The 25,916-nt window shown below is 40.6% G+C and overlaps 2 protein-coding genes across 3 annotated transcripts; one reads left to right on the top strand and one right to left on the bottom strand.

Annotated features, from left to right (window-relative positions):
* Positions 1 to 1,331: 1,331 nt before the first annotated feature.
* Positions 1,332 to 21,615, bottom strand: ttc7b (tetratricopeptide repeat domain 7B). Of its 2 annotated transcripts, XM_046412190.1 has the most exons (21): positions 21,274 to 21,609; positions 19,521 to 19,675; positions 19,231 to 19,306; positions 18,995 to 19,087; positions 18,288 to 18,451; positions 17,406 to 17,527; positions 16,460 to 16,538; positions 15,614 to 15,789; positions 15,357 to 15,420; positions 15,089 to 15,226; positions 14,682 to 14,870; positions 14,419 to 14,536; positions 14,041 to 14,098; positions 13,311 to 13,383; positions 12,958 to 13,118; positions 12,750 to 12,866; positions 12,078 to 12,175; positions 6,401 to 6,541; positions 4,552 to 4,754; positions 3,539 to 3,612; positions 1,332 to 3,427 (listed from the first exon to the last, which is right to left on the bottom strand). In XM_046412190.1, the coding sequence occupies exons 1-21, from the start codon at positions 21,392 to 21,394 to the stop codon at positions 3,280 to 3,282; spliced, it is 2,568 nt and encodes an 855-aa protein (XP_046268146.1). In that variant the 5' UTR covers positions 21,395 to 21,609; the 3' UTR covers positions 1,332 to 3,279. The 2 variants fall into 2 exon arrangements, with proteins under 2 accessions (XP_046268146.1, XP_046268147.1); XM_046412191.1 differs by lacking the exons at positions 1,332 to 3,427; positions 3,539 to 3,612; positions 4,552 to 4,754; positions 6,401 to 6,541 and adding an exon at positions 11,152 to 11,601 and having other exon boundaries at positions 21,274 to 21,615.
* Positions 21,616 to 22,151: 536 nt separating this feature from the next.
* Positions 22,152 to 25,295, top strand: fam177a1 (family with sequence similarity 177 member A1). Its single transcript, XM_046412018.1, has 5 exons — positions 22,152 to 22,307; positions 22,800 to 22,985; positions 23,604 to 23,670; positions 23,979 to 24,076; positions 24,220 to 25,295. The coding sequence occupies exons 1-5, from the start codon at positions 22,230 to 22,232 to the stop codon at positions 24,433 to 24,435; spliced, it is 645 nt and encodes a 214-aa protein (XP_046267974.1). The 5' UTR covers positions 22,152 to 22,229; the 3' UTR covers positions 24,436 to 25,295.
* Positions 25,296 to 25,916: the final 621 nt, after the last annotated feature.

The raw sequence follows: 25,916 nt of genomic DNA, 5'->3' as shown, positions 1-25,916 counted from the left end.
CAATGCAGATGATGACACTGAATGTGGCATCAATGAGAAGCGCCTGCTGTAGATGTAGAGATGGAGAAGTGAAGGAGGTGTTACAGTTACCCCAGTATCTCTCTTTCACACACACACACACACACACACACTGTTATGTAACTGTCTGAAGTGTAATATATCATGCTGCTCGCTGCTATTAGTGAACTGCCACTCCAGAATTATTAACAGGGTTTCCAGTACAGACGATTCTTTCTCGAATTCGCTTCAAATTCATCTCACATGCATTTACTCGTGATGTGTCCTTCACACACACACACACACATACACACACAGACACACAATCCTGCAGTCCTGGCACCAGCTTTCACCCACATAAATATTTTACTTTTTTACCTGACAGCCTAAAGAATAGAGTGGACTGTGTGTGTGTGTGTGTGTTAGGGTTGGGCATCCTATTCTCCTGTATGGGGCAGATGGTGTATTCGCATGAATAGGTAAATCTTTCTGAACATTGTTCAGACATTCATCATCACGAGGGAGTTTATTAGTGATCAGTAAAAGCTCTCAGCCTTCTGTGATCTTGGAGGCAAAACTGACAAGAGAAAAAATTTCAGCAAAAAAAATACTTAAGTATCTTATAAAAATATCATATGATAGAAGAATACTTAGAAATCAAGGTCAGCACAAGTTTTAGCAGTAAATTACAGCAAAATAGGCAAAGTAAATGAACTCAGTGTACAGAATGGTGACTCCTGCAGAGTTCAGATTGTGTTAACATGTATTCTAAGGAGAAGTTAATTTATTCTAACCTGAAACCACATTATCTTCAAATTTGATGAGGTGGTGGTAATCTTTGGGAAAACTGAAACATTAAGTGTCCCTCTGTGAAAAAAAAAGAAAAAGCTCATGCTGGTCAAATGGATACTCAATGTTCAATCAAAGGACCAATATGAGCTCCACGTACTGTACATGTCTAAGCAGAGGCCGTGACCTTTAAAGGGGACTGACTCTAAGTGACACCTGAGAGTCCAGCGGGGAACTCGGTAAGGGGGGCTGTTGCTGTGTGCATGTGACTGTGGCTTCCTGACACTCTATGACAAAGCCTGTCAGCACTGTAATCCTCTAATAAAAAAACACACAAAGGAGGATACACCTATCCACTGACAGACACACACCTGAGACAGTAACACACACTGCTGGTCCCGAGGTCAGAGCCGGAGGGAACACCACACACCGACACACAGGTTTGTACAATCCGAAAGACTGAGCAGTATTTTCAGGGAACCGAGAGAAGTGAATGTTTTCGTTATTCGGGATATCAAATGCAACAAACAGAAAAGAAAGTCCCATTTGTTTTGAATCATTTTAATTAGTTTTGGTCATTATTATCATCCTAATTTCAGTCACTCATGTAGAGCACAAAGGACTCACTGACTGAGCTCAGATCAACACACTGACTCACTTCATTCTTTTACTCCTCCATCTCAGTAACATCACTCTCCAGAAAATAGAATTATAATTTACTTTCTAACATAATAATAATAATAACAATAATACATTTAGAACAATCAAATATACAACAATAATCTTTGTATTTAGAAACAAAAATGAAAAATATATATATATATATTCATGTAGTAGTATTTAACATGACTGTGACAGGACACAAAGACAGCACGATCACTGGTTGCATTTACACACAACAGAAAGTCAGATGTGTGAGAAAATGTGTTTTAACGGTTCATACTTACAGTTCATTCAAATATAAATGTTACATAGGAGCTCCAGTTTTCTATGAGTTTACAGGAAACTTATTTATATGGAAAGGGAATTTATTTTACACCAATAGATGGACATTTTCAGAAATTATCTTATGGATTCTTGCTAAGATGTTGCTAGCGCTAACAGAAGGTTAGTTTAGCTTAGCATAAAGACTGAAAATGGCTGGTCTGGATCTGTCCAAAGGTTACAAAATCCACCTACCAGCCTACCTCTAAAGTGCAATGATAAGCATGTTAGATTTCCTCTATCTAATCCATACATCCATACATCTTTATCTGTGCAGAAACCCAACATGTTACTTAGTGAGCTTTAGAGGCACCGGTGTTTCCACAGTTCCTGTCTCCATGCCAAGGTAAAGCTCATCAGCTGTTACAAGTAGCTTTACTATATAGACATGAGCATGGCATCCATCATCTAACTCTCAGCAAGACAACAAATGTTGAACCCCTAAAATGTTGAACTATTCCTTTAGCTTCAAAGCTGCCCTTGGTGAATAGCAATGCAACTAACGGGAGCATTTGTAAACTTATAAAACATCATGGAAACATGGTTCAGCATAGAACACATGTAAAGGCTGTACACATGATATGAAATGTGCTTTGATTTAAAAATGTAGAAAAAAAAAAAAGAACTGGCAGCCATCCCTCAGACATCAGCAAATTCAAATCTGATCTCCTGTGTGTGTAAATGCAGCCTTGGTTTGGCATTTAGATTTCAATGATTGACTGATTCCTGTGATCATGTCTGTCCAGCTGATGTTCCAGCTGATTTCTCAAAGATCTGACTGTCCTGAGGCAGCAATACAGCAATTCAATGTGTGTGTGTGTGTGTGTGTGTGCACATGTGTTTGAATGGTCGAGATTATCAATAATATTTGGCTTATAAAGGAAACATTAGCAAAACTGCCCATAATATATTTTTTGTCACATTTTCTAGATTTACCCTGTGTGTGTGTGTGTGTGTGTGTGTGTGTGTGTGTGTGTGTGTGTGTGTGTGTGTGTGTGTTTGAGGGATTTTTGGACTAACATGAAGTAACATGTAAACAAAATGTAAACTCTTAGGCTTCTGAATACTAACAACAGCAGAGTAGGATCTCAAACTGAATTTCATTTACATCTTGAAACATGAAATAAACAAAAACACACATAAACAGTGTGGTACAAATCACAAATATGCACAGGCAACATGTTGGCACACATACTAAGACATGAGTGTACATGCACAGACACCAACAGTGCATGAGGACACACACCAGCACACAGACACATGCTCTCACACGCACAGTCTGCGGGATCACAGTCACAGCAAGGCATTGTGGGAAGAATGGATGAGTGGGGGGAGCATGTACATATGTATATGTGTACAATTTGCATTTGTATACACTGTATGTGTGTATCTGAGGGCAGTAAAACCTTGTGTGTAAGTGGCATGCAGGCATGCTGTGTGTACCTTGCAGGTCCTTCACTTGCGCCACTGTGCTACGGTACTGAGGCTAGAACTGTGAAGGTGTGTGCTTCATAGTGCTCTGGGAATGATGGTGAAGGGCAGAATGGGGCTGCTGGCCTCCAGCTCCAAGGCGGTGAGGAAACACTCGGTGGCAGCGGCGGCGTTTCCCTGAGCCTGCAAGACCTCACCCAGGCTATTCCACACGTCATGAGCCGTACTGAGAGGGGAGGACAAGAGGGGGAAAAAACAACTGTGTCCACAGTGCCTTAAAATATAACAGTCACATACATTTGCACTGGTAAACATACATACACACACGTTCACACACCTGTTGACTTGCACGGCATCCCTCAGCACCTTTTCAGACAGACTGTAGCGCTGCAGCTGGTGAAGAATCAGACCCTGTGGAAGACGAAGAAGATGAAGACAGAGAGGAAGATCATTATTAGGTTTGTAGTCCGTTGTCGTGTTGTGATGAATGTGGACTGCTGTGCAGCCAAAGGTCGCCATAGTGGTGGTGATGATTCTCTCTGAATTCAGACACACTTTCATGGAACTTACTTACAGCAACAATAAAATGGATTGTAACCTTACTAACTTTATTGTTCTTTAAAGTACAATAACATTTTATTGGAGAAAGTAAATCACAGACATGTCACCAAGCAGTGAGCTACGTTATCTTTATAAGCTACATCCTTTGTGACAGGCCACAGGTGTCCATATATGCTGGTGGAGCAGCACTTTCCTTCAGCTCTCCCCTCCTCCCTGAACTCCTTGCCAGCTGTGGGAAAGTGAAGGGGAGCAAGAGGACTGGATCTACTTTTTTTTTTTTTATAATTATCTAAAAATACATATGGACACAACATAAGTCATACCAATTTACAAACAAAATACTGGCTTTCCTTTTAGGTTTTAGGTTTCCTCTCTTATTCTGGGATTTTGTCAAAACTGACAAAAATGTGGTGCTCAGGCTTGACCAAAAAAGACATACATATTAAACTAAAGTATAGCACTGAGTCATACGGGTTGGCCCTCGATATGGTGAAAGCCTCCTTGTGCAAACACAGGCAGAGAGTACAGTACTCTAAATGATAAAGAGTCAATACAAAGAGGCAGAGTAGTGTACAGAGAACAAAAGAGGAAGACACTGTTCCCTCTCTTCACAGTAGGTCTAATGAGGTTGTCCCAGAGGACTGTGGCTAATTACATAAAGCACACAAACCCTCAGGCTGTACGGACACCGCAGAGGACAAGATTTGTTACGTTCTCGAGAGGCCAAACACAAGGACGGAGCAGAAGGAGAACATCAGAGTCACAGTCTGTGTGTGTTTGGTGCATTACCAGTCTCTGCATGGTCTTGACATGCGTCGGATTGATGGACAAGGCCTCTTCATACCAGCGTTTGGCCTCGTCTATGTTGCCCCTCAGCTCGGCTATCTGCCCCCTCATGTAAAGCACATTATGGGACGTGGGGAAGAGGTTGGCAGCCTCCTGCGTGCAGGCCGACGCCTCGGCGGGCTTCGACATGCTGGTGTACACCTCAGCTGGAGGACAGGACAGGTCGCAGACGTGAACGTTTGCAACCTTGCAAACTATTTTAAACAGTATGTCTAGACATTTGCAGCCCCCAAGTTTAAATAAAATGATTTAAGAGCCACAAACATAAAGCTAAATTTATTTATCAAGAAAATTTTAAAACTGCACAAGGAAGAAGCAAAAAATGAGAGCACAGGTGGTGAGAAAGCATAACTCATTTTCTTTTTCTCAAATTGCATCAATAAGAAAAACATTTTCCATATCAAGGGCACCTAATGCATTCTGTGTATTGCAGTGATGAAGACAAAAAAAATCCAGACAAGGAGTGAGACAGGCAGAGGAAATGAGTTTGAACGGTCTGCCCGTCTGTCCTGTGATTGGATGATTATATTAGCTGTGTCGCCAAGCTGGAAATGACCACCTCTGACAGGAAGCAGCTGGAGAGATAAACAAGAACACAAACAACCTCTGCCTATGGGTTTGTGTGTGTGTGTGTGTGTGTGTGTGTGTGTGTGTTGCTGCCTGTTTATGTGTACTCTTCAGTCTGCTTATGACTGTGTATACAAGTTGTGTCTGCTGGTGACGGAGAAAAGAGATTCAGGGCTCCAGAGCACTCCAAAGGAAATCTAATCTGGTGTGACTGCAAAGATCACTAACCTGCTCTTACATACAGTCCTATGAGCTGATGCCAGCACACTCCCTACAACTTCGAGTCTGTTACTTTGATGAAGTCCATGCTAGGAGTGAGGTATGTCGTGTGTCGTAATGGGGGGAAAATGTGAAGTTGAAGACATGTTGCATTTCTGTATTTGACACAGGTCATCAGCAGTGATTTTTTTTACCTTACTGTATTTGAAGGATTTTTTAAAATACTTGAATAGGTGAAAGCAGCTCCCATTTTTTTTTATTTGCGTGCCTATAGAGGTGAAAGCATTCACTATTTTTATTCATTTTAAGGATATTAAAGTCCTGAAGAGGTAATGTATGCTGTGTTTCAGGAGGAAATGAAAGCTTTCTGTAACAGATTTTCTCGTTTATCTCTTTAACGACTTGATGATCCCTCACGTAAATATTTGTACTCCGTGTTGGGAACCACAGATCAAAGATATTGTAAAGGAAGTGTCAAGTGCGTCCTAATATATGCTTATGATACTATTTGCTAACATCAAGTACTTTGTAGGCACAGTCACTTCCTACCAGCTCATAGAGCCAAAAGGTATTACATCACCTACAGAATGTTTACAAGTCTGTTGACTAATCTGACCACATACATGACCAGAGCCGTGTTTCAAGACAAGATCAGGTGGGCTAAATGCTACATGAGCCAAGAGTAAGTAACAGGTAGGTATGTGAAACCTAACCTTAGATTCACATTGAAGGTAATGGGAATATAGAGACATGGTAACAATGAGATGTTAAAACAATTTAACTCAAAGTCACAGAAATTATTCTAAGGCCATGCTAACCAAACCACCTGCTGAACGTTAAGGTAACATCAGAACAGACTTTTTAATGTGGCCGTGCTCGGACAGGAGCCACAATCATTATCTCCCTTTAACATCTAATTTGCTCAAATCAGATTTGAAAATAAAGAAAAAATTGCAGCCCTGAGCCTTTGTCTATTGCACATGTACTGTCCTGTGTGTGAGCATACCGGCATGCAGCCAGATCTGAGCCAGAGTCATCCAGGGGTGCAGGGGTCCCTGTTTGGGCGCGCTGCTCTGCAGGGACGAGGCTACCTCAGACAGAGCCTGCTCAACACGACTCGCCGCTATAGATGTAGCATGAACCGAACCTGGAGGGAGAGAATCAAATCGTCAAACGCACACACACAACATCCTCTAAAGGTACTGACTTACTCTGAGTGTTAAGTAGCCATGTGGCACAATACAGGGTTCTAACTCAACCAATCACAACAGCAGGTTTCACTGAATGGCACATTTTTAGAGAGAAAATAGGTACAGTGAAATCTGGAGTGTTTGGTTGCACACATCTGGGCCCACACTGGCACAGATTTTCTTGTTCCTGCACTAACATCTTTAATCAGTCCACACCATTCCACACACTGCAGCACTCAGTGTTATAGCCCTGGATTATCCAGGTTAAAATGAATTAATATCTGCACCACCATGCATAAACACTGCACCAGTCTGCACTCTGCTGATTAGTAAGTGAACAAAATGTGTCTCAGAGTTTGTCACGGCATTTAGATTACATCAGATTATTACAGGGACTCAAAATGGCCACCATGGGGGACTGCAGATGCACACTGCAGATATATGAAAGCAAAACATAATAAGATGTCTGGGTTGTCAACTCCTGCAATATTTTCCGCATTACTGCATCCTTCTGACGTTACATAAAACATGCCACTCACCTTCCATCATCTATTTGTCTGTGGTGTGCTGTCATGCTTATTCTTTTTGTCTGTTCTTCTGAACATCACTTCCAGCTGATTCTGATGATTTAGACCAAATGTGCAGATACAATCGTGCTTATGCTTAAATATGATGTTTTACGATCTCTCTACTTCAACAATTTTAAAACGATATAAAAGACATTTTGTCTTCTTTCTCTCTCAATTTCCTCATTAAGTACGGTGCTGGAATAATAACTTTACTTTAATAAAAGATCTCCCATCCCTTGCTCTCAATATTCCGGTCTATCATGCTGTTGCCTAAACACCCTAAATTCTCTTCCACATTTGACTACATTGATATGAACTGTGTGCTTGTGTGTTAAGGGACAGACATGAACCCATGCATAAAACACGAGTTAAATGCGGCTATAAAGAGACAATGTGAATATTAAAGCTGTGTTTCTGATCCATGGCTTTAGTAGAAGGACCAAAGATGCCTCTCTCTCTCTCTCTCACACACATACACACACACACACACACACACAACATTAAAGCAGCGGCCTGATCTAAAATCATTTTGCAAAAAGCTGTGTATTAGACACCAGCATGCCGTCTAGTACAACAGATTGAAACTTGTTACTGTATGTTGAAATAAACTGCATTGTTCCCTAAAATGAGTTAATGTTGATGAAAATCTAAATGGCTTTTAGCAAGTAATCTGTCTGCCAGGTTACCCAGAGATTAAAGAAAACTCACTCCTAATTAGAAGCTTTTCATCATTGACTCCATTGCCCATTTCTCCTCCCCACACAGCCTCCAATGGCTGTCTCATATAATCAGTAAGGTGAAAGTATGAAAGTGCTACTCAGTCAGTGATTAGCCAGACAGACAGCTGGAGAAAGAGTTAGAGAAGAGGGACTGTACAATTTCACATAGATTGATTTCACTTAAACCATTTTGTGTCCCTAATATTCAAGTCAATCTATCAACTGAATATTTGTTTAAAAAAAAAAAAAATCATGAGGCATGTGAAAATCTTGTGTTACACATGTAGAAACAAGTTTCCATACTTGTTAGCAGGTTACTGAGGAAGCTTCCTGCAGTGGCTTATGCCTAAAATGTGGACAATTCACACAGCAACACATGCACTAAAGCTGCTCATCGTATTAAAGGAATACACTGACTCATCACCAGAGCAGAAGCTGGTTAGTGTGTGTTTCCCCTCTGTGCTTCCAGTGTAATGCATGTAGAACAGCAACAAGGCAACAAACAGTTTATCTTATATCCAATAAGGTGTTTACATTGTACTCAAATGTTAACATAAATGGAAGAAAACCAAGCAAATCTTGACAGTAGCTGCACAGAGGGGAAGGTTGTGCATATTTTTATATACGCCACTAATAATATCTCATCAACAATTCTTTCTTATCTCATTCTTTAATCACACATTTCACATTACTTCTCCATTATGGCAAATTAATTATGATGCTTTTGCTGAAGACAATTCTGCCTCATGCTAGCCAGACTGTTAGTGCTAGTATTTGTCATTATTACAGCCACATTTCACGGATAATTAGTGCTACAAGCAGGAAGCTGCTTTTTCCTCTCCTTTCTGGTGTCGCTCTGTGTCACTTGCTCTCTCTTTTGCCTCTCTTTGAAAAGGATAAACATGCCAGAAAGGTTGTAGTAGGTGTATCCCACTGTGGAATGTGCTGTACAGTATTTCCATCAAAATCCAAAGTTGTTTCCCGAATACTTCATTTTGACAAATTGCGTAGAATGTGACTGTTTTGATAATCCTTCAAGTCATTGTATTCCTTTATTGTATTCGATATACCGTACCACAAACGGGATATAAATTCAGTAGACTTCTCCTGGAAACTGGCTGCAGACATCACGTTAAAGCAGAGGATATATGCACATAATTCTTCCTAGAGACATTGTACATATATCAGAACCTCGTCAGGGAAAGGAAGGTCAACTGGGACCAGAGGAAGTACAGAACAATGGATGAAAAAAGGAAAGTCAGATGGAGGTTAGATGGCTACTTACAAACAGAAAACATGGAGGAAAAACCAAGAGTGTTAGCGTCCTGAAGGCCGCCTTGAAAAACGGAGGGATGGGGAAAAAACAGAAAAGTCGAACTGTTAATGACTGACAGAGAAGAAAAGACAGAGAAAAATTATCCAAATAATTCTGATTGAAAAAGAAGGCTGATCCCAAAAGGAAGACTGGAAATCGCAATGAGGAGGTCCTACTTGTGCCCTTTTTTCCACTCTTATCTGTAGTAGTAATGGCCATAAAGTTTAATGAACTAATGTAATGAGGCACAACAGAGGATCATCTCTCTCTGATGTACAGCCTGTGAGAGCTTTGTGTTGACTGAATTTTCTTATGTCAAAATTTACTTTCAACATTACATTTATTTTGCATTTTAATTGACTGAAAATGCGCATGAAAAACTAAATAAAGTTGTACATAAACACAGTGACAAAGGTATCAAGTCAAAATTTCAGTGACTGAGATCATTCTGATGAACCTGTTGTCACTGGTTTAATAATGCAAACTGTCCTGAGGCTGAGTGAGAAAAAAACAAATCATGTTGTGGAGAAAAAAAAAAAAAAAAGATTTTTATGCAGCTAAATAATTTATCTAAATAATGACCATTATTTTTCAGTGCAAACCTCATTAGTAGAAGAGATGGCAGCAAGGAGAAACAACATACGGTTGGAACCAGGAAACGAGACAAATTAATATTGGCTCAAATGAAAAATCCTCACAGAAACAGAGTGAGAGAGAGAGAGAGAGAGAGAGAGAGAAGGGAGAAGAATGCGAAACAGCAGCAAAAACAAAAGACAAATGGCCAGAGAAAAGCAGATAGATATGAACAGACAGTAAAGCTGCAATAAGTTTCAAAAAATGTCTGTTATATCAAAACCATCAGAACCCAAATGATCTCTAAAACCTGGCTGTGTCAACTGTAAGTGTGTGGAATTTAAACGTGTGTGCGTATGTGTGTAAACAGAGACGTTTAGTCACAATGCAAAGCAACTGTAGCAGGTCTATCAGCTGTGCTCTAAACCACACCCAAAATGTCCCGCTTTACGTGTTAGCATGCACATCTGAGAGCTATGAGTGACTACGAAGCACATCACTCACTCAGCTTACTGGTGAACTCCTTGTCCATGCATGTGAGGGACCAATCAAATTCAACATCCAGCTTGTCAGCTGTCACAGGGATCATATAAAGAGCTTTTGGTCCATTGGCTTATTGGTCATCTTGCTAGTTGAGTTAGTGATGAGAAAATTCCCAAAATGGTCCTTAAACTGTTCAGTCCTGCTCTCTTAGCTGAAACTGTGTGGTATCCTGTGAAAACTCATTCAAACGAAGGCAGGTACCTTTTACACCATAATATCAAATATGGCCACAGTATGCTGGTTCCTCAAGTTTACAAAATGTGCTGCAACAATGAACGGCTTGGGATGCACAAACTGTCTCTATCATATAATATCATACTCATATCATATGATAAAAATTTACAGTTGAGTAGTGCAAACAAACAAGAAAAAAATAAAGATGTTTGGAATATACCTATTAAGAGTATAAATACACTCTTATTTCCAAAGAGGTGAAATTACATGCTAGCATGTTTAGCTTGCGTAGTGCAGTATTTTCAGCTCACTCCAAGTTATTAAACTGTGACAAGTATGTTCTAAGTACTCAGAGAGATATTATAAGAATATTACAGTAATATTATATAACACTTACAACGATAACTTTGTGACAATGTTTATACTGCATTCATGAACAATAATATTGATAATATTGAATATTCAGTGCCTGCCTGTCCTGCCTCTGTGGACTTGGTTTGATAACTCAAATGCAGCACAGTGAGACAGGAAGTGAACAGCACATCAAAATTTCCTTGTGCAGTAGGAGTTTTAATAATAAAAACAGCCTACAGTTCATCAGCAGTTATATGACTAATGAGTGAGTTCACTTTTCAGTTTCTGAATTTTGACAGACTAATTATAGCTTTCCACTTGAGATAGAGTAACTAATATTTATCTGAATACTGTTTAACACCAAGAACCAGAGGAAATAAAAAAACATGCTGGGAATCTTCTCATTACTAAACACACAAGTTAATCAATGAGCCAGTCTCCCAAAAACTGATTTCTTTAAGGCCACTCTACACAACATGCTACAGGCCGACGTAGATGTGAAGGCGAATTACAATTGGACGAGAGCTGGCGGAGAGTGACGTGGCTGCAAAAAGAGTGAGTCCTGGTCTTGGTGGGTGCAGGAGGAGGGGAAGGCAGAGGAGGAGGGAGGAAGGATGGGTTTTTGGGAAGAGGAGGAGGCTGGAGGATGAAGACAGGGGATGAAGGGGAGGACAGAGGGGAAGACATTGGGGAGGAAAGGGTAGAGATGGTGGATGGAGAGATGGGGGGGACCAGCTCAGAACCAGAGTGAGAAGAGGAAGAACCTGAGACTAAAACAAACAAAACAAAAATGAGTGGAATTAAACAAGGAATAAAAAGGGAAAAGAAAACATAGGTCACTGCTTCTCAATCTGCATCCGCTTTTACAAATTGGAATATATTCATATAATTCTATCATATTGTTTTGTGACAGCCAATATAATCAATAGATGAAGCAGCAGCTTATCAAACAAAACAACTGAAAATAAAATCAATGAAAAGTACAAAAAACAAAGCGGGAGCAGTTTTTCCACAGACATTTCCTTTAATATCTGTGAGGAAGATGTATGAGGGAGAATGGATCAATGTAACAACAATAAAGAGGAAGTCACATTTCCTTCTTGTTGCACTCTCAGAATTAAATCATCAATTGGTGATTTTACTCATAGCAAAAAGGCCTAAGGGCTTCACTGGTGAGGTCTGGAAGCTCCCTAAACAGGAATTAAAAACCTTTTTATAGTGTGAATGTGTGTGTGTGGGTGCATACCAGTCTCAGGGTCACTGAAGTCAGGCAGCGTCATGGCGTTGAGCTGTCGTCTGTCTGCTATGGCTCTGTCCAACAGACTGCTGCCACGCCCGGAATCACTGCCACAAACACACGCGTTTAGAGTCACACACAGATGGAAAGAAAAAACAAAATAATAATAATAAAAAAAACTACACTGTGCTTCGATATTTCTGCACGCAAAGTAAATTTCATGTCTAAGTGGAGATTTACACATCGTTAATTTAACAATGCATCACCAAAAAAACATGTTCCTACATGGAGATTAGCTGTTACTTCATATTTGCACAGAATACCTGCCAACTGTTGTGTAGCTACCTGAATGAACAATGACAACACTAACATTAACATGCTAATGGAAAAACCCATTTAAGAGTGAAATATGAAATACACTAAAGGCATCTGACCCTTGATTAGAAATGCTGTCTGATAATGATATAAAGTGGAGAGATTAAACATTACATTTTACCAAAATAACACAGTACATGCTGAATCACAAAACATGCTAATTCCATCACACTTAATGACTAAATAGCATTGATAAGATTATACTTTAAAGAAGAATTAGTAGTTACGTTTAACATATTGTTTGGCTACCTAAAACTGTCACTATTGGCAGTTACAGTTGTAGTAGTAATATTTGTGTGTGTGTACCTGGGGTTGGTAAGGTTGTAAAAGCTCTTCCAGATTTGCAACATGTGTTTACAGGTGAGCAGGGCTTCCTCTGGTCCTCTGCACATCGACTCCAGCTTCACCTTGGTATACAGCAGACTACAGCACACACACAAACATGCGATATGAAGGCACGCAGCCCAGCAGAACAGAAAGACACGTTAGTGTTGTGCTACTGTGCGAGTCTTACTTAAAGTTCTCGGGGTATTCGGACAAAGCCATCTCTATAATATTGAGAGCGTCGTGATAGTGTTTCTGAGCAGAGAGCAGCAGGGCCAGCAGGTGAAGGGAGTGAACATCATCCCCTTGAAGCTGCAGTGCCTGTCGAACATAGCCTAGTGCCTCGGGGATCTACACACACACACACACACGCATATACAAACTACAGGTTTTCACTACAGTCGGGATAAAAAGCACCATGTAGAGTGACAGATGTGTAACTGCCTACATGTTACCTGACTTTTGCTGTCTGGCATTAACACCTCAACCTTGCTTGATTTTTACAAATGCATTTTACCCTGTTATTACTAAACACTGTGTTACCTGTCTGGACACAGCAAGCTGCAGTGCGAGGTAAAAGGCTGCTAGGTGGTCAGTGGGAGACAGACTCTGAGCCCTACAGAGAAAGAGAAAGAAAGAAAGAGAGAAAGAGAGAGAGAGAGAGAGAGAGAGAGAGAGAGAGAGAGAGAGAGAGAGAGAGAGAGAGAGAGTCAGAATGGGTGTATGATGAATAAAAAGTTAAGTCAAATAAGATTAAACTTTAAAGATCCCTGTGGTGAAATTAGTATTTGAAAATGAGAGAAATGAAACCAGAGGATATTTAAACCTTTGGACACCATTAGAGACTGGAACACCATATTAATAAGCATAACGGCTGAATAAAAAACAGGAGGCTGTGTTGTAATTGTAGCAGAAAAACATACAGTGTGCTGGCTGCATTCTCAGCTGCAGACTTTATCACAGTCTCCAGGTAGAATAACAACATGTGTAGAAATCAAATCAGCTTTTTAAGTATGTGTGTATTAGAGCCTTGTTCCTGTATGACCCTCACTCTGAGAACATATTCAGGGATGGACAGTATATTAGTCATATAAAGTGCACACACACGACAAACAAATGAACAGGTAAATATTGGATTGACATGGTAGTACAGTGAAAAGCAGTTTTCTAACAGTTTGTTAGACTGTGAAGCAGTTGGTGCGGTGACACAATAATTCAGAGGGAAATGTGGGTGTAACAGAGAAAACGGAGAGCAGCATGGCTCAGTCCCAACCTCTGGAAGGCTCCCAAAGCTTTCCTCTGGTACTCCTCCTGTGTGCTTCGCAACGATGCTACAGAGACGCAGAGAACACAGAGTGGGGGACAGAAGAAGAAAGACAGAATGCCAGTCAGGTACTTTAGCAGTAACACCATAAGTGAACAGTCAGTTACTTAATGCATAGGGGGTAATCCAAGTCTTCACGTGTCTGTATGTGAAAACACATCATAGACACAAAAAAGGATGCATGCTTGTGTACTTTCTAGATTTCACAGGAGATACATGACTTGCCTGCAAACTGTCACCACCCTCAATAAGCTGCCAAATTGATTATTGATTTAGCAAGATCAATTCTAGTCAGTGGTGTACAATAACACATACACAGAGACTTACCATCAGTGGCTTTGAGGCTGTAAACCAGCCCCATGGCCAGGTAACCTTTGGCTCTGAACTCAGCTGCTTTCTCCCCCATTTCAATCACCATCTTTGCAAAGCATTCACCCTCATCCAACTGGATTGTGGGAGCACATAGAAAGACATAATGAAAGACAATCTGGGGGTGTTGGATGATTTTGTGAATACACACAGCAGAGGATTAAGAAAAGCACACCAAAAATCTCTGAAGTTCTTCAGCAACCAGCTGTGTTTGAATTTACCCAGTGCAGAGGTCCGATACACAGCTTGACAGCCAGCAGTGGGATGGTGGGGTCGTCAGGCTTCAAACGAATACACTCTTTAAGGACCTTAACAGCACGAGCAGATTTCCCAGCTGCCATTAGCGACAGGGCGAGCTGGTACCACAAATGGAACTCCTCAAAGGCAAACTTCATGGCTCTCTCCAAACACTGGAGACATTGAAAGTAGGACACATTTCATCAGCCTTATGAGGGTATCTGTAAGTTCCATCTAGTGTGAAAGCCACTGTAGAGCCAATCAGACTGTAGTGAAACACTGACTTGTTTTGGGAAGTGTTATTTTATGTCGACATACTATGGGTTTGGGCTTTAACACATTTTACAATCATTATGACTATGACCATGCAGCCCACAAAGGGATGACTCACTTCTGACAGCATCTCGTACTGCCCTCTCCTGCCCAGAGCGATAGTCAGCAGGTCGTACACCACAGAAGCAGACTGCAGGCTGATGATACGATCATTGTTATGTTCGGGAATTCTGCTCAGGACAGCATCACGGTTAGCCTGAAAAGCACAAAGATGAGGATAGAAGACAGAAGCAGAAGCGACATGGTATCAGGGCTTCCACAGCTTGAGTTGAGGATTCATTTAGAGAGGGTTGTGAGATGCTTTCCAAAGAGTGTTTGTGTCTTACCATGGACTCACTGATGAGCAGCAACAGCAAAGCTTCCTCTGTGTTCTCTTGAGGGCAGAACAGACTGAGAGAGAGAGAAATGCACCAAGTCAGAAAGATAGGAGTTGGACAAGGATGAGAGGAGGAAAGAAAAGAAAAAATTAAGAAAAAGTGACACGGTGAGGAGAAGACGAGGAAAGCGACTGGTGAAAAAGTACATTGGCAACAGTGTCATTTTGGGAGCCATGTTGGCTATTTTCCACCGTAGTCCCACTTACTTCTCTCCCGAGTACACTCGTGGGCGTCGGCTCAGGCTGTAGTTCTTGCTGTGTGTGTGTCCTTGTCGTGTGGGATCGTCCAATGGTGACACTGTGGGCGGGTCTTCCAGTGGAGACCAGTAACTCTGTTCGCACATTCCTCTGAGCAAGATCTCTGCAAGCTGTCTGGCTATGGTCTGTGCGCACAAGCACATGCACATACACACACATACACACAGTTGGCAAAAAGACACTCTGGTACCAACATAGCAGCAATCTGTTTATCCAAGGCCTACTTTGCTTCTAATATGCTCAGAAAGCACTTACATAAATGATTTTATCCCTGTAATATGGATGTAATTCCCCTGCCATCCTATACAAATTATTATGCGCACTTGCTTGTAACTGTCTAAATTGATAAAAATCTCCATGCAACTTTAGGTTTGTCCTTACAGTTGCTATCAGATGAGAAAATCTTTTGTAAAACATGGATAGTTTCAAACTTTATAGACTGAAGGACAGGGTGAATATTTGGGTTTTAGTATGGAAGCAGCAACATTTTTAAAGAGTGTAAGATGAAAAGATCAATACCACTGCGGTAACACCCAGTTAGCATAGCTTAGGATAATGATTAGAAACACGACGTAAATCCTTGGACCACCGCCTGTAAAGCTCACTAAAAATGTATCATAAAAATGACAAGTTGGGAGTTATGTGCCAAACTACTTCCTCCTGAAGAAGACGAGTAAGCCTGTATCACAATGTATCAAACTATTCCATTATGTGAGTCAAAGGAGAAGCCTGAGGTAATGCATGAACATGTCCTAATCTCAGACCAAAAAACAAGCCTCACAACACATTGCTCACCATCCGCAGACTCTGCGTGGTTCTGTTCTCAACAGCTCGAAGAATCTCCCGAAACCGGCCCACGCCTCGTGTCAGGTTCCTGTGGCAATGTGGCGAGAAGACGGGAAGGAAAAACACTTGTCACAGTCTGTAGTATCTGCATGCGTGAGGACAGGATATCTCAAAAGAGACAGGTGTGCATATTTCATACTACTCCCGAAAGCGCCTTATCTGTGTGTGTGTCGGTGAACAGGTGAAAGTCAAGCAAAAGTAAATCACATCCCCAACACTAATGTTTACATGCTTCAGGACTTTGACCTTTATTTATATTTGTTAGATATTTTATGCTCAGCAGGTTAATTTTGTATTCTGGCAGCTTCAAATGAGGGCAAGTTTTTAAGGTTGTTGAGGTCACAAATTATTTCAGATGATGTTAGTTAAATTTTCTTTTTCCAAAGTCTGAATTAATTACATGTTGTGTGATGCAGTCTTACTACAGACACTATAATTTCCTTTGGATGAATAGAGGAGATCTATAGTGTCTACATTTGTTAAGTTCTCCCTCTGGACACTGAAGAAGGTATTTCAGCCCTGAAACCATCTCTCCCGACCTTAACAACACTGCGGACATACTTTCTGCTGCTATGTGTGTGCTACTTAACTGTGTTCACACATTTCTGCTTTGATCAAGTTGTCAGCAGATTTGTAACATGATAACTGGAAAGTGGGTGGAAAGTAACCACAAAGGGTTGCTCTTTGTTTCAGTTTGGGGAACTAATGCTCTTTCAAACCAGAAGTTAAAGAGGGGTGTATCACCGTTAAAAAATAAAAACAGTCCATTTTTGCATGTGTGCATTTTGTGGTTGTGAAGGGACTGACAGGAAACCTTCCAGTCTTTCTCTCATTTTTTATTTCCCTCCCTTAGTTCCCTCATGTGTCTATACATGCATCAGCATCCCTCTCTTACCCGTTCTTGAAGTGGATGACGTGGGCTCTCTGCAGGCCTGTCTCCAGGAAGTAACCCAGTTCCAGGTCCTGAGTTGCTGGGCCGGGCTTTGGGCTGCGGTTCTGAATCCCTGCTGACAACGCCTGCACAAACAAGTTTCTGTTACTTGTATTAAGATTATAAATTAAGTCAAGTTATTACATGAACATAATTAGGATATGGTTGATAAACACACTTCTTAACAACTGCTGCTTTAGTTTTTGTGTTCGAGGCAGTTAAACAAAAGAAGTGACTTTACTAAAACTGAAACAATATGCTGATTTGTCTTTCAGCCCACAGACAGGAAATTAATCACCAAATATTTTGATTATCGAGTCACCAAGTCAAATTTGAAGACTGTTTCTGTCTCCACATCATACCTATACATGGTGACTTTATCCAGGCGACATCCCTTCACACATCATATTAAAACTACACATCACACCTCCCGTTGTATTCAGCCATCCACCGAGTAACACTCAAATTTATAACAATAACGTTAGGGCTGTTTGATTTGTTGTTTCCTGTTTTTTTCAGTTTAAAGTTGTGTGTCAGCTCAGCCTGTGCGTCTTCTCAGACGTTCTTCAAATAAAGAAGAAGAAATTTGCTTGCCCGTTGGCTGTCATGGGCTGTAATGCATTAGTCAAACTTGCACACTGGCAGCAGATTATTCATCACACACCCACGGGATGGCAGAGTACTCGGGAGCCCAGGCGCTAACAAGATATTTGGTGAGCGCTTATGTGACACCGCACGATAAAGTACTGAGATGCAAAGTTATAAAACTAGTATGTCAGTTTGACACCGTCAAACTAGAGAAGAACATGAGATAAAAAAATAAAAGAAAATTACAATTAGGCACACCTTCTCAGCTTCCTGCAGGTAGAGCAGAGCAATATCTCCAGATTTTTCATAGCAGGTGATGATTTCTTGCTCCCGATCTGTTGTTCCCCTATTGGACGCCGGAGAGCCAGCGTTCTTATTAGATAGAGAAGGAGAAGCGGCTGGAACCTTCTCTAAACACAGACCTGAGGGGGGAGAGGCAGACAGAGCTCCAATAATCAAAGAGTGTGAAAGGCCATGAGTCATTTATCTGTGGCTGGTATTCATTTAGTCTTTCAAACCATTCCTATACATAATTTCATATCTTTGGTAGTTGTTTGGTGGGATTTTGACATTGGAGCGAGTGTCTTCTCCTGTTGATAGTTGGATTTCAAATCAATCTGCTTTGTGCCTCAAAATCTAATTAGTAATGTTAGATGGATAGTCATCATGCTGGCATCACAAATCTATCAAAACAGTCCAAGCAAGTTATATTCTATTGTACAGATAAATTATTAATAGTTGAATGACATAAAAAGAATAGCTACTATTAAAGGTTAAACCAGACCAGTCTGATGTGCGAGTGTGTGCATTTATGCATCCATATCACAGTTTGTTCCACAGCTGTTGATCAGCAGTGACACTGTACTGCCGCCAAGAGGAGGAAAGCAGTAGTGCAGATGTTAGGGAAAACTGGACTGGCAGGTGAGGTGAGGTGAGAAATGAAGTGTGTGGGTGTGTGTGTATACCTTTAGTAGCGTATGCCTCTGCTATCATGCACAGCCTATACACAGGGGCTCCCACCAGCTGCAAGTCATCTAGGTTTACCTTGCTGTAGTGACCTGTCAATACATGACTTCATTTAAAAAAAAATCAATACAATAAACATACAATCAATAACACTTTGACTAATTGATTACTATCAAACTCTGAACAAATACTAAATATGAATAACTGAACCAAAACACATGAGTATGTGGGTTACCTAAAGCGTCTCTGTATTCTCCCTCTACATAGCACAGTTTGGCCATCAACATGCTGGCTTCCTGAAGATAATCAGCCTGGAGAACAAAAGACACGAATTTAAAAAAGTGAAAAACAGCAAAAAGACAAAAGGTCTAGATTTTTCTGATTTTTATGCATTTTTATGAGTTTGACAAGCATGCATGGACCTTCGTTTGTGGGCACTGTTTATGTAACGCAGACAGAACTCAACCAGTAAAAGAAATAAGTAACAAAGTCATTCCATCAATTTTGTCTGCCATCCACAGTTACCTTGAGGTTTCCTCTGTCCAGAGCAGCAGTGAGGTGTTTCCTGACCTCCACCAGTTTAGGTCGCGGGCCCTTGGGGCTGGTACCCTGTTTGATGGGGTTCTCCTTCAGGTACGTCTGAAGCTTGCATTCCCCCAGCAACAGCTCCCCGAGGTCATCTACACACACACACACACACCAAAGATGTTTGAATACATTATGAGCCTCATCTGTCCAGCAATATTTGGTTAATATGGTTCAAATGTCAATCTAAAATCAACCTAAAATTAGTTGACAGACAATTTAAGGTTAAAATAAGGATAATCTTTTACAACAATCTAATAAATGTGTCCATTTGAAATGTTCTCCCAGTGGTTGGCTTGACCGCAGCGAGTGAATCCACATTCGGAGAAACACCGCAGTGCTTACACACATACCAGTCAGAATTATGTACAGCCTTAACAAGCCTCTCAATGGTGTGAGTGTGTTTGTGATTCAAACCTGTAATCCTTTTACTGATCCCAGTCAGTGACCAGAGCTCACACCTCTCACGTGCCAAATTACATTCCATTATGACAGCATTGTCTCCACTACTGCTTGGTCTATGATGATGATCACATTTACCCGATGTGAGAATAACATTTCGAAAGAAGACAAAAACACCAAAATTAGGTATTGTCAAAGCCTTCTTAAGTTATTTCACCAAAAGTCAACAATCCCTTGCATGATATTTTGCCACATTTAGGCTCAGGGGATTGGAATAAATGTTTGGCTTACAGTCTGAAAGGGTCTAGCAATATTTTTAAGATCCAAGGGACCCAAAGAAAGATATCAATCTAATTAAATGCATTAATCACCATGAGCTCTCTGCACTGTTTGCAGGCATCCACATCTGCAGCCCGATATTGAGGCATCCTACTGGTATCAGTCAATGTAGAAGATCTATTGTGGCGACCACCATGAGTGGTATTTCAGTGTGAAAGTAACGACAATATGAGAATTTCAGCCGCAAGTTGCTGGTGTTTACATCTGTTTGCATGTAAGGCAGCTCCTTTTCATAAGGAGTTTGTTACTATGTCAAGAACAGGACTGCGTGATGGCGTCATATGTACACATAATTGGATTTTTATGTTCATTGGTGAGGAATTGACCACTGCTTGGGTATGTGTTAATTTGAAAACTAAAATGTTCCTCTGGCGAGTATTTACTTTATGATGTGCTGTACTCTCCGTAGCACAGTCCAGCAACAGCAAAGAGTTTGACAGCTAGCACTTAGCAATCACGCATCTTAGCCACACAGCTAACTTTAAGTCAAGCTAACTGTGCAGCGAAACCAGAATTAAAAATGTGACAATTTAGAATGTGGTTAGTTTATCGCACAAGTCAAGCAAAGACAACATGAACCTAATGGCAGTATCATTGAATAGGCTTACGCTTGATGGGAGAGCAAAGCGAGCCGGGTGGGGACACAACTGTCAGACCACAAGGACTAAAAGCTAACTGTTACTGAGTAAGTTCGCCGTATTTGAAAATCAATGTTTCTCAGTCTGTACACGCCAAACTGCCCAATAGTAGTAAAATCCCACGTTGAAAAAATGCGTCTCCTTCTTGACCTCTGCTAGCTAACTGGCTCGAAGCAGAGCACAGGGCTCGAAGCAGAGCACAGGGCTCGAAAACTCCCACCGCCGGGCAGCCGCTGTCAGGAAGTACCGAGGACTGAGACCAGAGAGAAGGCCTTTACAGACTGAATGAACAGGGAAAGTCGCACATTTCTTACCGTTTGATATGAGTTTGGCTGACAGCTGTCGTACCAACTCCGGTATCTTGTCCCATTGGCCCTCTGAACGGCACCGCTCTATCTCGGTCTCCAGTCGTGAGCCAGACTTCCTCGCTGTCATTTTGGTGAGTGGGCTCGATTGGACCAAAACACCACAAGAGGATCCCTCTTGTTGGTATGAGTGTCAAGGTAGCGCGTACGAGGAATACAGCTTCCGGCCACTTTGGAAAATAAGGCTGTGGTTGCCAACGGTTACAATTGTCAGCATGACTTGGAATAAAAATCAATTATGATTAACTTGTTTTAGCTTTTACGCACACTAGTTGAGATAACCTGTTTCCCAGTAGGGAAAAAATGAGTGAGAGGAAAAATAGGCAAAGTGGTGACACCTAACGGTCAAGAGCGTATAACAACTTTCCTCTTCATTTTGTCTGGTTGTCTCGTATTACATCCGTCTCCACAGCCTGGAAAACATTTCTGTAAGAAGACACAGTGTGAGCACATAAGGGCCTCTTTAATACGATACATTTCTACATGTCACAGTAGGTACAGACGTAAATAATAAAGATTAATACTGGCTGAGTTCTATTTAGTTGCTTCAGCTTCAGGTTGCAACATTGGCTCACTATCACGTTGAATCCTAATCCTAACCCTAATCCAGGTGAAAATACTTGAACTAAAATAAAAAGTATAGAAGTGAAAGTACTCACAATGCGCACTAATTGTTTTCACTTGTATAATGTGCACATTTTGATGTGTATCAATACTGGTATTGAACAGTGGGTCTAATGTTTGTTGACGATAATTTCAATAAAATACATCTCTGATATATTTTGATGGCTGAATTTTGCTGTCAAACAAGACGCGTTTTACGGAAGAAGCTTTTATTCTGAAGAAGTTAGATAGGAAGTGGTGCCAACAAAACACTGACGACAAGCTGTTACTGAGGTTGAGGAATGTCAGAGATGTCAGATTTGTCGTTGTATTTAACTAATGCCAACGTTTCACTGGGACAAACTATGGAAACCAATAAGGTTAGTCCGTGCGATTCTACTATTGCCATATTTTATGTTTGTGAATGAGAAAACAAAGACTTTATAGATTAATAGCAGATTACTTCCTTAGCTCAGAAGCTAGCAGTCAACAAACAAAAAGTAGCTAACATTAAAGTAAGCTAATAAACGCACCGGTACTTTCCAGTGATAACCTTAACCGCTTGTTATAAACCTTACTTACTTTGTCTTTAACGTTACAGTATATATTGGCATAAATATTTTAGCTACATATAACGTTTCTGAAATTAATTTGTTAAATAAGTTACTTATGCTTTATTTGTATGACTTAATTGTGTCGAATATGTTACCAGAGTGAGAAGACACAACAAACTCAAGATCCGTTAGTATAGTATTAGTAGTATTGCCTTGCTTATCGCCACTTTGATATTTAGAAATGATACAAAAGTTTGTAATAATACACTAAATATAACTGAGAGTATGCATGTATTATCTGTTTTGAACTGCTGTTAGAGTCTAGGAGGGGCGACCGACTTTGAGACGGTGGAGATGGGAGAGTCAGCTGGGAGACATTCGAGGGTGAAGGTTCCCCGCAGGATCATCCACTTCGCCAGTGGAGAGACCATGGAGGAGTACAGCACCGATGAAGAGGAGGAAGAGGAGCAGCCTGTGAAGAGAGACATCATCACAGTGGATTCGGTAGAGATCAGAAAGCTTTACAGCCACTTTACTGAAACCATCAAGATTTTATAGGCACTAAAACAGCCTCAGGTGTGATGCATATCCTGTGGGCAGTGTCTGCATCAGAGCAGATCCTGCTCTCAGGCCTGTGATGGGAGACACAACTTATAGTTCTTAAATTTTTCATTACATAAATGGCCTGGCGCTTGGATATCTATGTCAGCTGGGCAAAGCACAGGCCTGAACCTACCACTATGAGTATGTATTATGAGCATCAATACCCCAGGTATCATGTTGTCCTCGCTCTTATAAAACATTTGAATGATTGTACCTAATTAACACATTTACACAGAGTTGCTCAGCAGTTCAAGAGGTTTAACCATGAATCACACTGACCCGTTCTGCTAAATGCTCAAAGTCCCAACTTAAATAAGTAGCAAGTCCTATCTACTAAAAAGCGCCCAGGGCAGAAGTGGACTTGAAGGGTGATGATCCTTGTCACTACACAACACTGCTGCTCTACATGTAAAAGATGCTTTGAAGTCATTTAAGTAATCTTAGCTTATATTTGTTCTTTTGTGTTTGACCTGCAGATGTGTGGTCTAATTGTCATGGTTCTCTTCTCCTATATTGTAGTCCAAACTGACCTGGGGTCCATATTTGTGGTTCCACATGTGGAGAATGGCGACCTCCACTATCTCAGGTGAAGTTGGCATTCATGCTAGCAAGAACCAGTCGCATGTTACTGGGTTCTTAGTAGCTGTGGAAATCCTGAAATAACATTGTTGTCTTTTGAGTTTTGAGTTTTGGGGGTGTTATTGACAGAGAGGAAGTCAGGAAATGTTCTTAAATGCTGGAATATTACTGCACAAATTATGTTCTTTACAGGATTGTAAAGTATTTTACAGCTTATTTTTCACTTTAGTTGTAGTTGCTTATTTTTGGTCGCCTTCATAAACTGGGTCAAAGTTTAGAAGTTATCTTTATTGAATGTGTGTATGTTTCCTGTAGTGTGTGACTACATGGGAGAGAGACTGGCCTCTTTGTTCGGCATCACTACTCCCAAATACCAGTATGCTATTGATGAGTACTACCGTATGAAGAAAGAGGTAGGACATATGCACACACACACATCCTTGAGTTTTACTTGCAAGTACAAATAAAGCCACACCTTAAAAGCTGTTTATGCAGAGGCAGGAGCAAGAACACATGAACTCCCAAGTAAACACTATTAAATGTTGTCCCCCCGCAGGAGGAGGAGGAAGAGGAGGAGAACCGTCTGGCTGAGACTGCGGAGCGTCGTTTTGCGGAGCAGCAGAGAAGTGAGCAGGATGATCCCCATCCTGCTGCTACGGAGCAGCCAGAAACATCTGGAGCTTCCTTTGTAAACATCAGCTTCGATCTGGAGCCTGAGCCTCCCCTCAGCACTCCAGACACCAACAGAGTCCCTTCTCCCCTCCCCTCCTGAAACTCGCAAACAAAATCCTTATGTTCACACATTTCTATCAGTTTGCAAAACCTTAATTTACTAATCTGTGTAGATTAATAATATTATTATATTATTTTTGTATGTTTTTATTTAATCAAAAGAGATCTCGGTACACAGTGCAGGGAACAATTTAAAGGGCTGTGTAAGTGTCTGCACCTGGCCTTACCTGTGAATGTAAATGCATTTAGTACAAAATTGTATCGTATGCAAGACTGAGATCTGTCACCAAACTATTTCTTGACCGTACTGGGTTCAGCTCACTTTAAATTGAGTTGACAAAGGGAAATAAATGCTGGATTTGAATTTTGTTGAGTTATAGACATCAATCTCAGTTATTTTTCATTATAAATGGACGGACATCAACTGACTGCAGCCTCTGACTGTGATTATCACTGCTAGGTTCTTAATTCTGTAGCGTCTTGCAGGTTATTCTGTGAAGAGTGAATAAGCTTAAAGCTGTTGGCTATCATTTATCAGTCTCAGTCCTACAGGTCTGGCTGCCTATTGATAGACTTGAAAAACCAGTCTAAAGCATTTGTTACAATTAAGTTTGTGGCCTTGTTTTCACCACTCAGGTTTCATTGTGCAGGTTGATTGATGTAACTGAGATTTTGAGGAGGGCAAGAAGCTGCAGTTGGATGACCTCAGTACTAACCTCAAAGAAATGATCTGCTGTCTTATTTCTATGTCACAATGTAAAAAATGTGTTGCTGTGATGATACTTGAGTTCATTGACAAACTGAACCACATTTCATGAAGCAATTCTAATTGTTTTCGCTTGGAAATGCCAAAAGTTTTAAACCAATGTACATTAAAGAATAATATTATTATAGTTCAAATCTTTGAAAATTTGATTGATGACTGATGTTCTACATTGGCCAGAAAAGTTGCCCACATAAAGTGCAACTACCTTTTCGTCCCTGTGGAAACATTTCATATGAGTGTTTCGCTGCAGCAGGACTAATGCTGAGACTGAGCTGTCATAAGCTTCTTATTCTTTATTTTTATCCACTGACATGGTTGTGTGCAGAGAAATTGTGCTCACCTGTTTAAAAATTGGATTTAAAGATAAACTGAAAGCTAAATGCTAACATCTAACCATAAAATGTACTTTATGTTAATAATAATTGATGGGTAAAAGTTTGATCTAAATGGTCAGTGAAGGATATTGTTCATGCTTTATTTTTGTGTCAAATTGGCTATGCAAAAGTTTTGGTTAACACATTTTTAATGAATCTGTATATATATATTTTTTGCATGTTAGTAAAACCCTGAAACCTTCAAAATGAATTTGTTTTTATTTTTAAACAAAAAATGTATTTATTTATTTATTTTTTGCAATTATCCCACTGTGTTTTGAAGGAATTACCCACCTGTTTTACTTCCGCTCAAGATCCTGGAAAGGTAGCTTTATCATGTCTTGTCAGACATAAAAAATGACTGTGGACAGGAGCAGAAAG

The sequence above is a fragment of the Scatophagus argus genome, chromosome 15 (assembly GCF_020382885.2).
Source record: "Scatophagus argus isolate fScaArg1 chromosome 15, fScaArg1.pri, whole genome shotgun sequence".
NCBI classification, from domain to species: Eukaryota; Metazoa; Chordata; class Actinopteri; family Scatophagidae; genus Scatophagus; species Scatophagus argus.
This window is presented reverse-complemented; position numbering and strand designations above follow the sequence as displayed.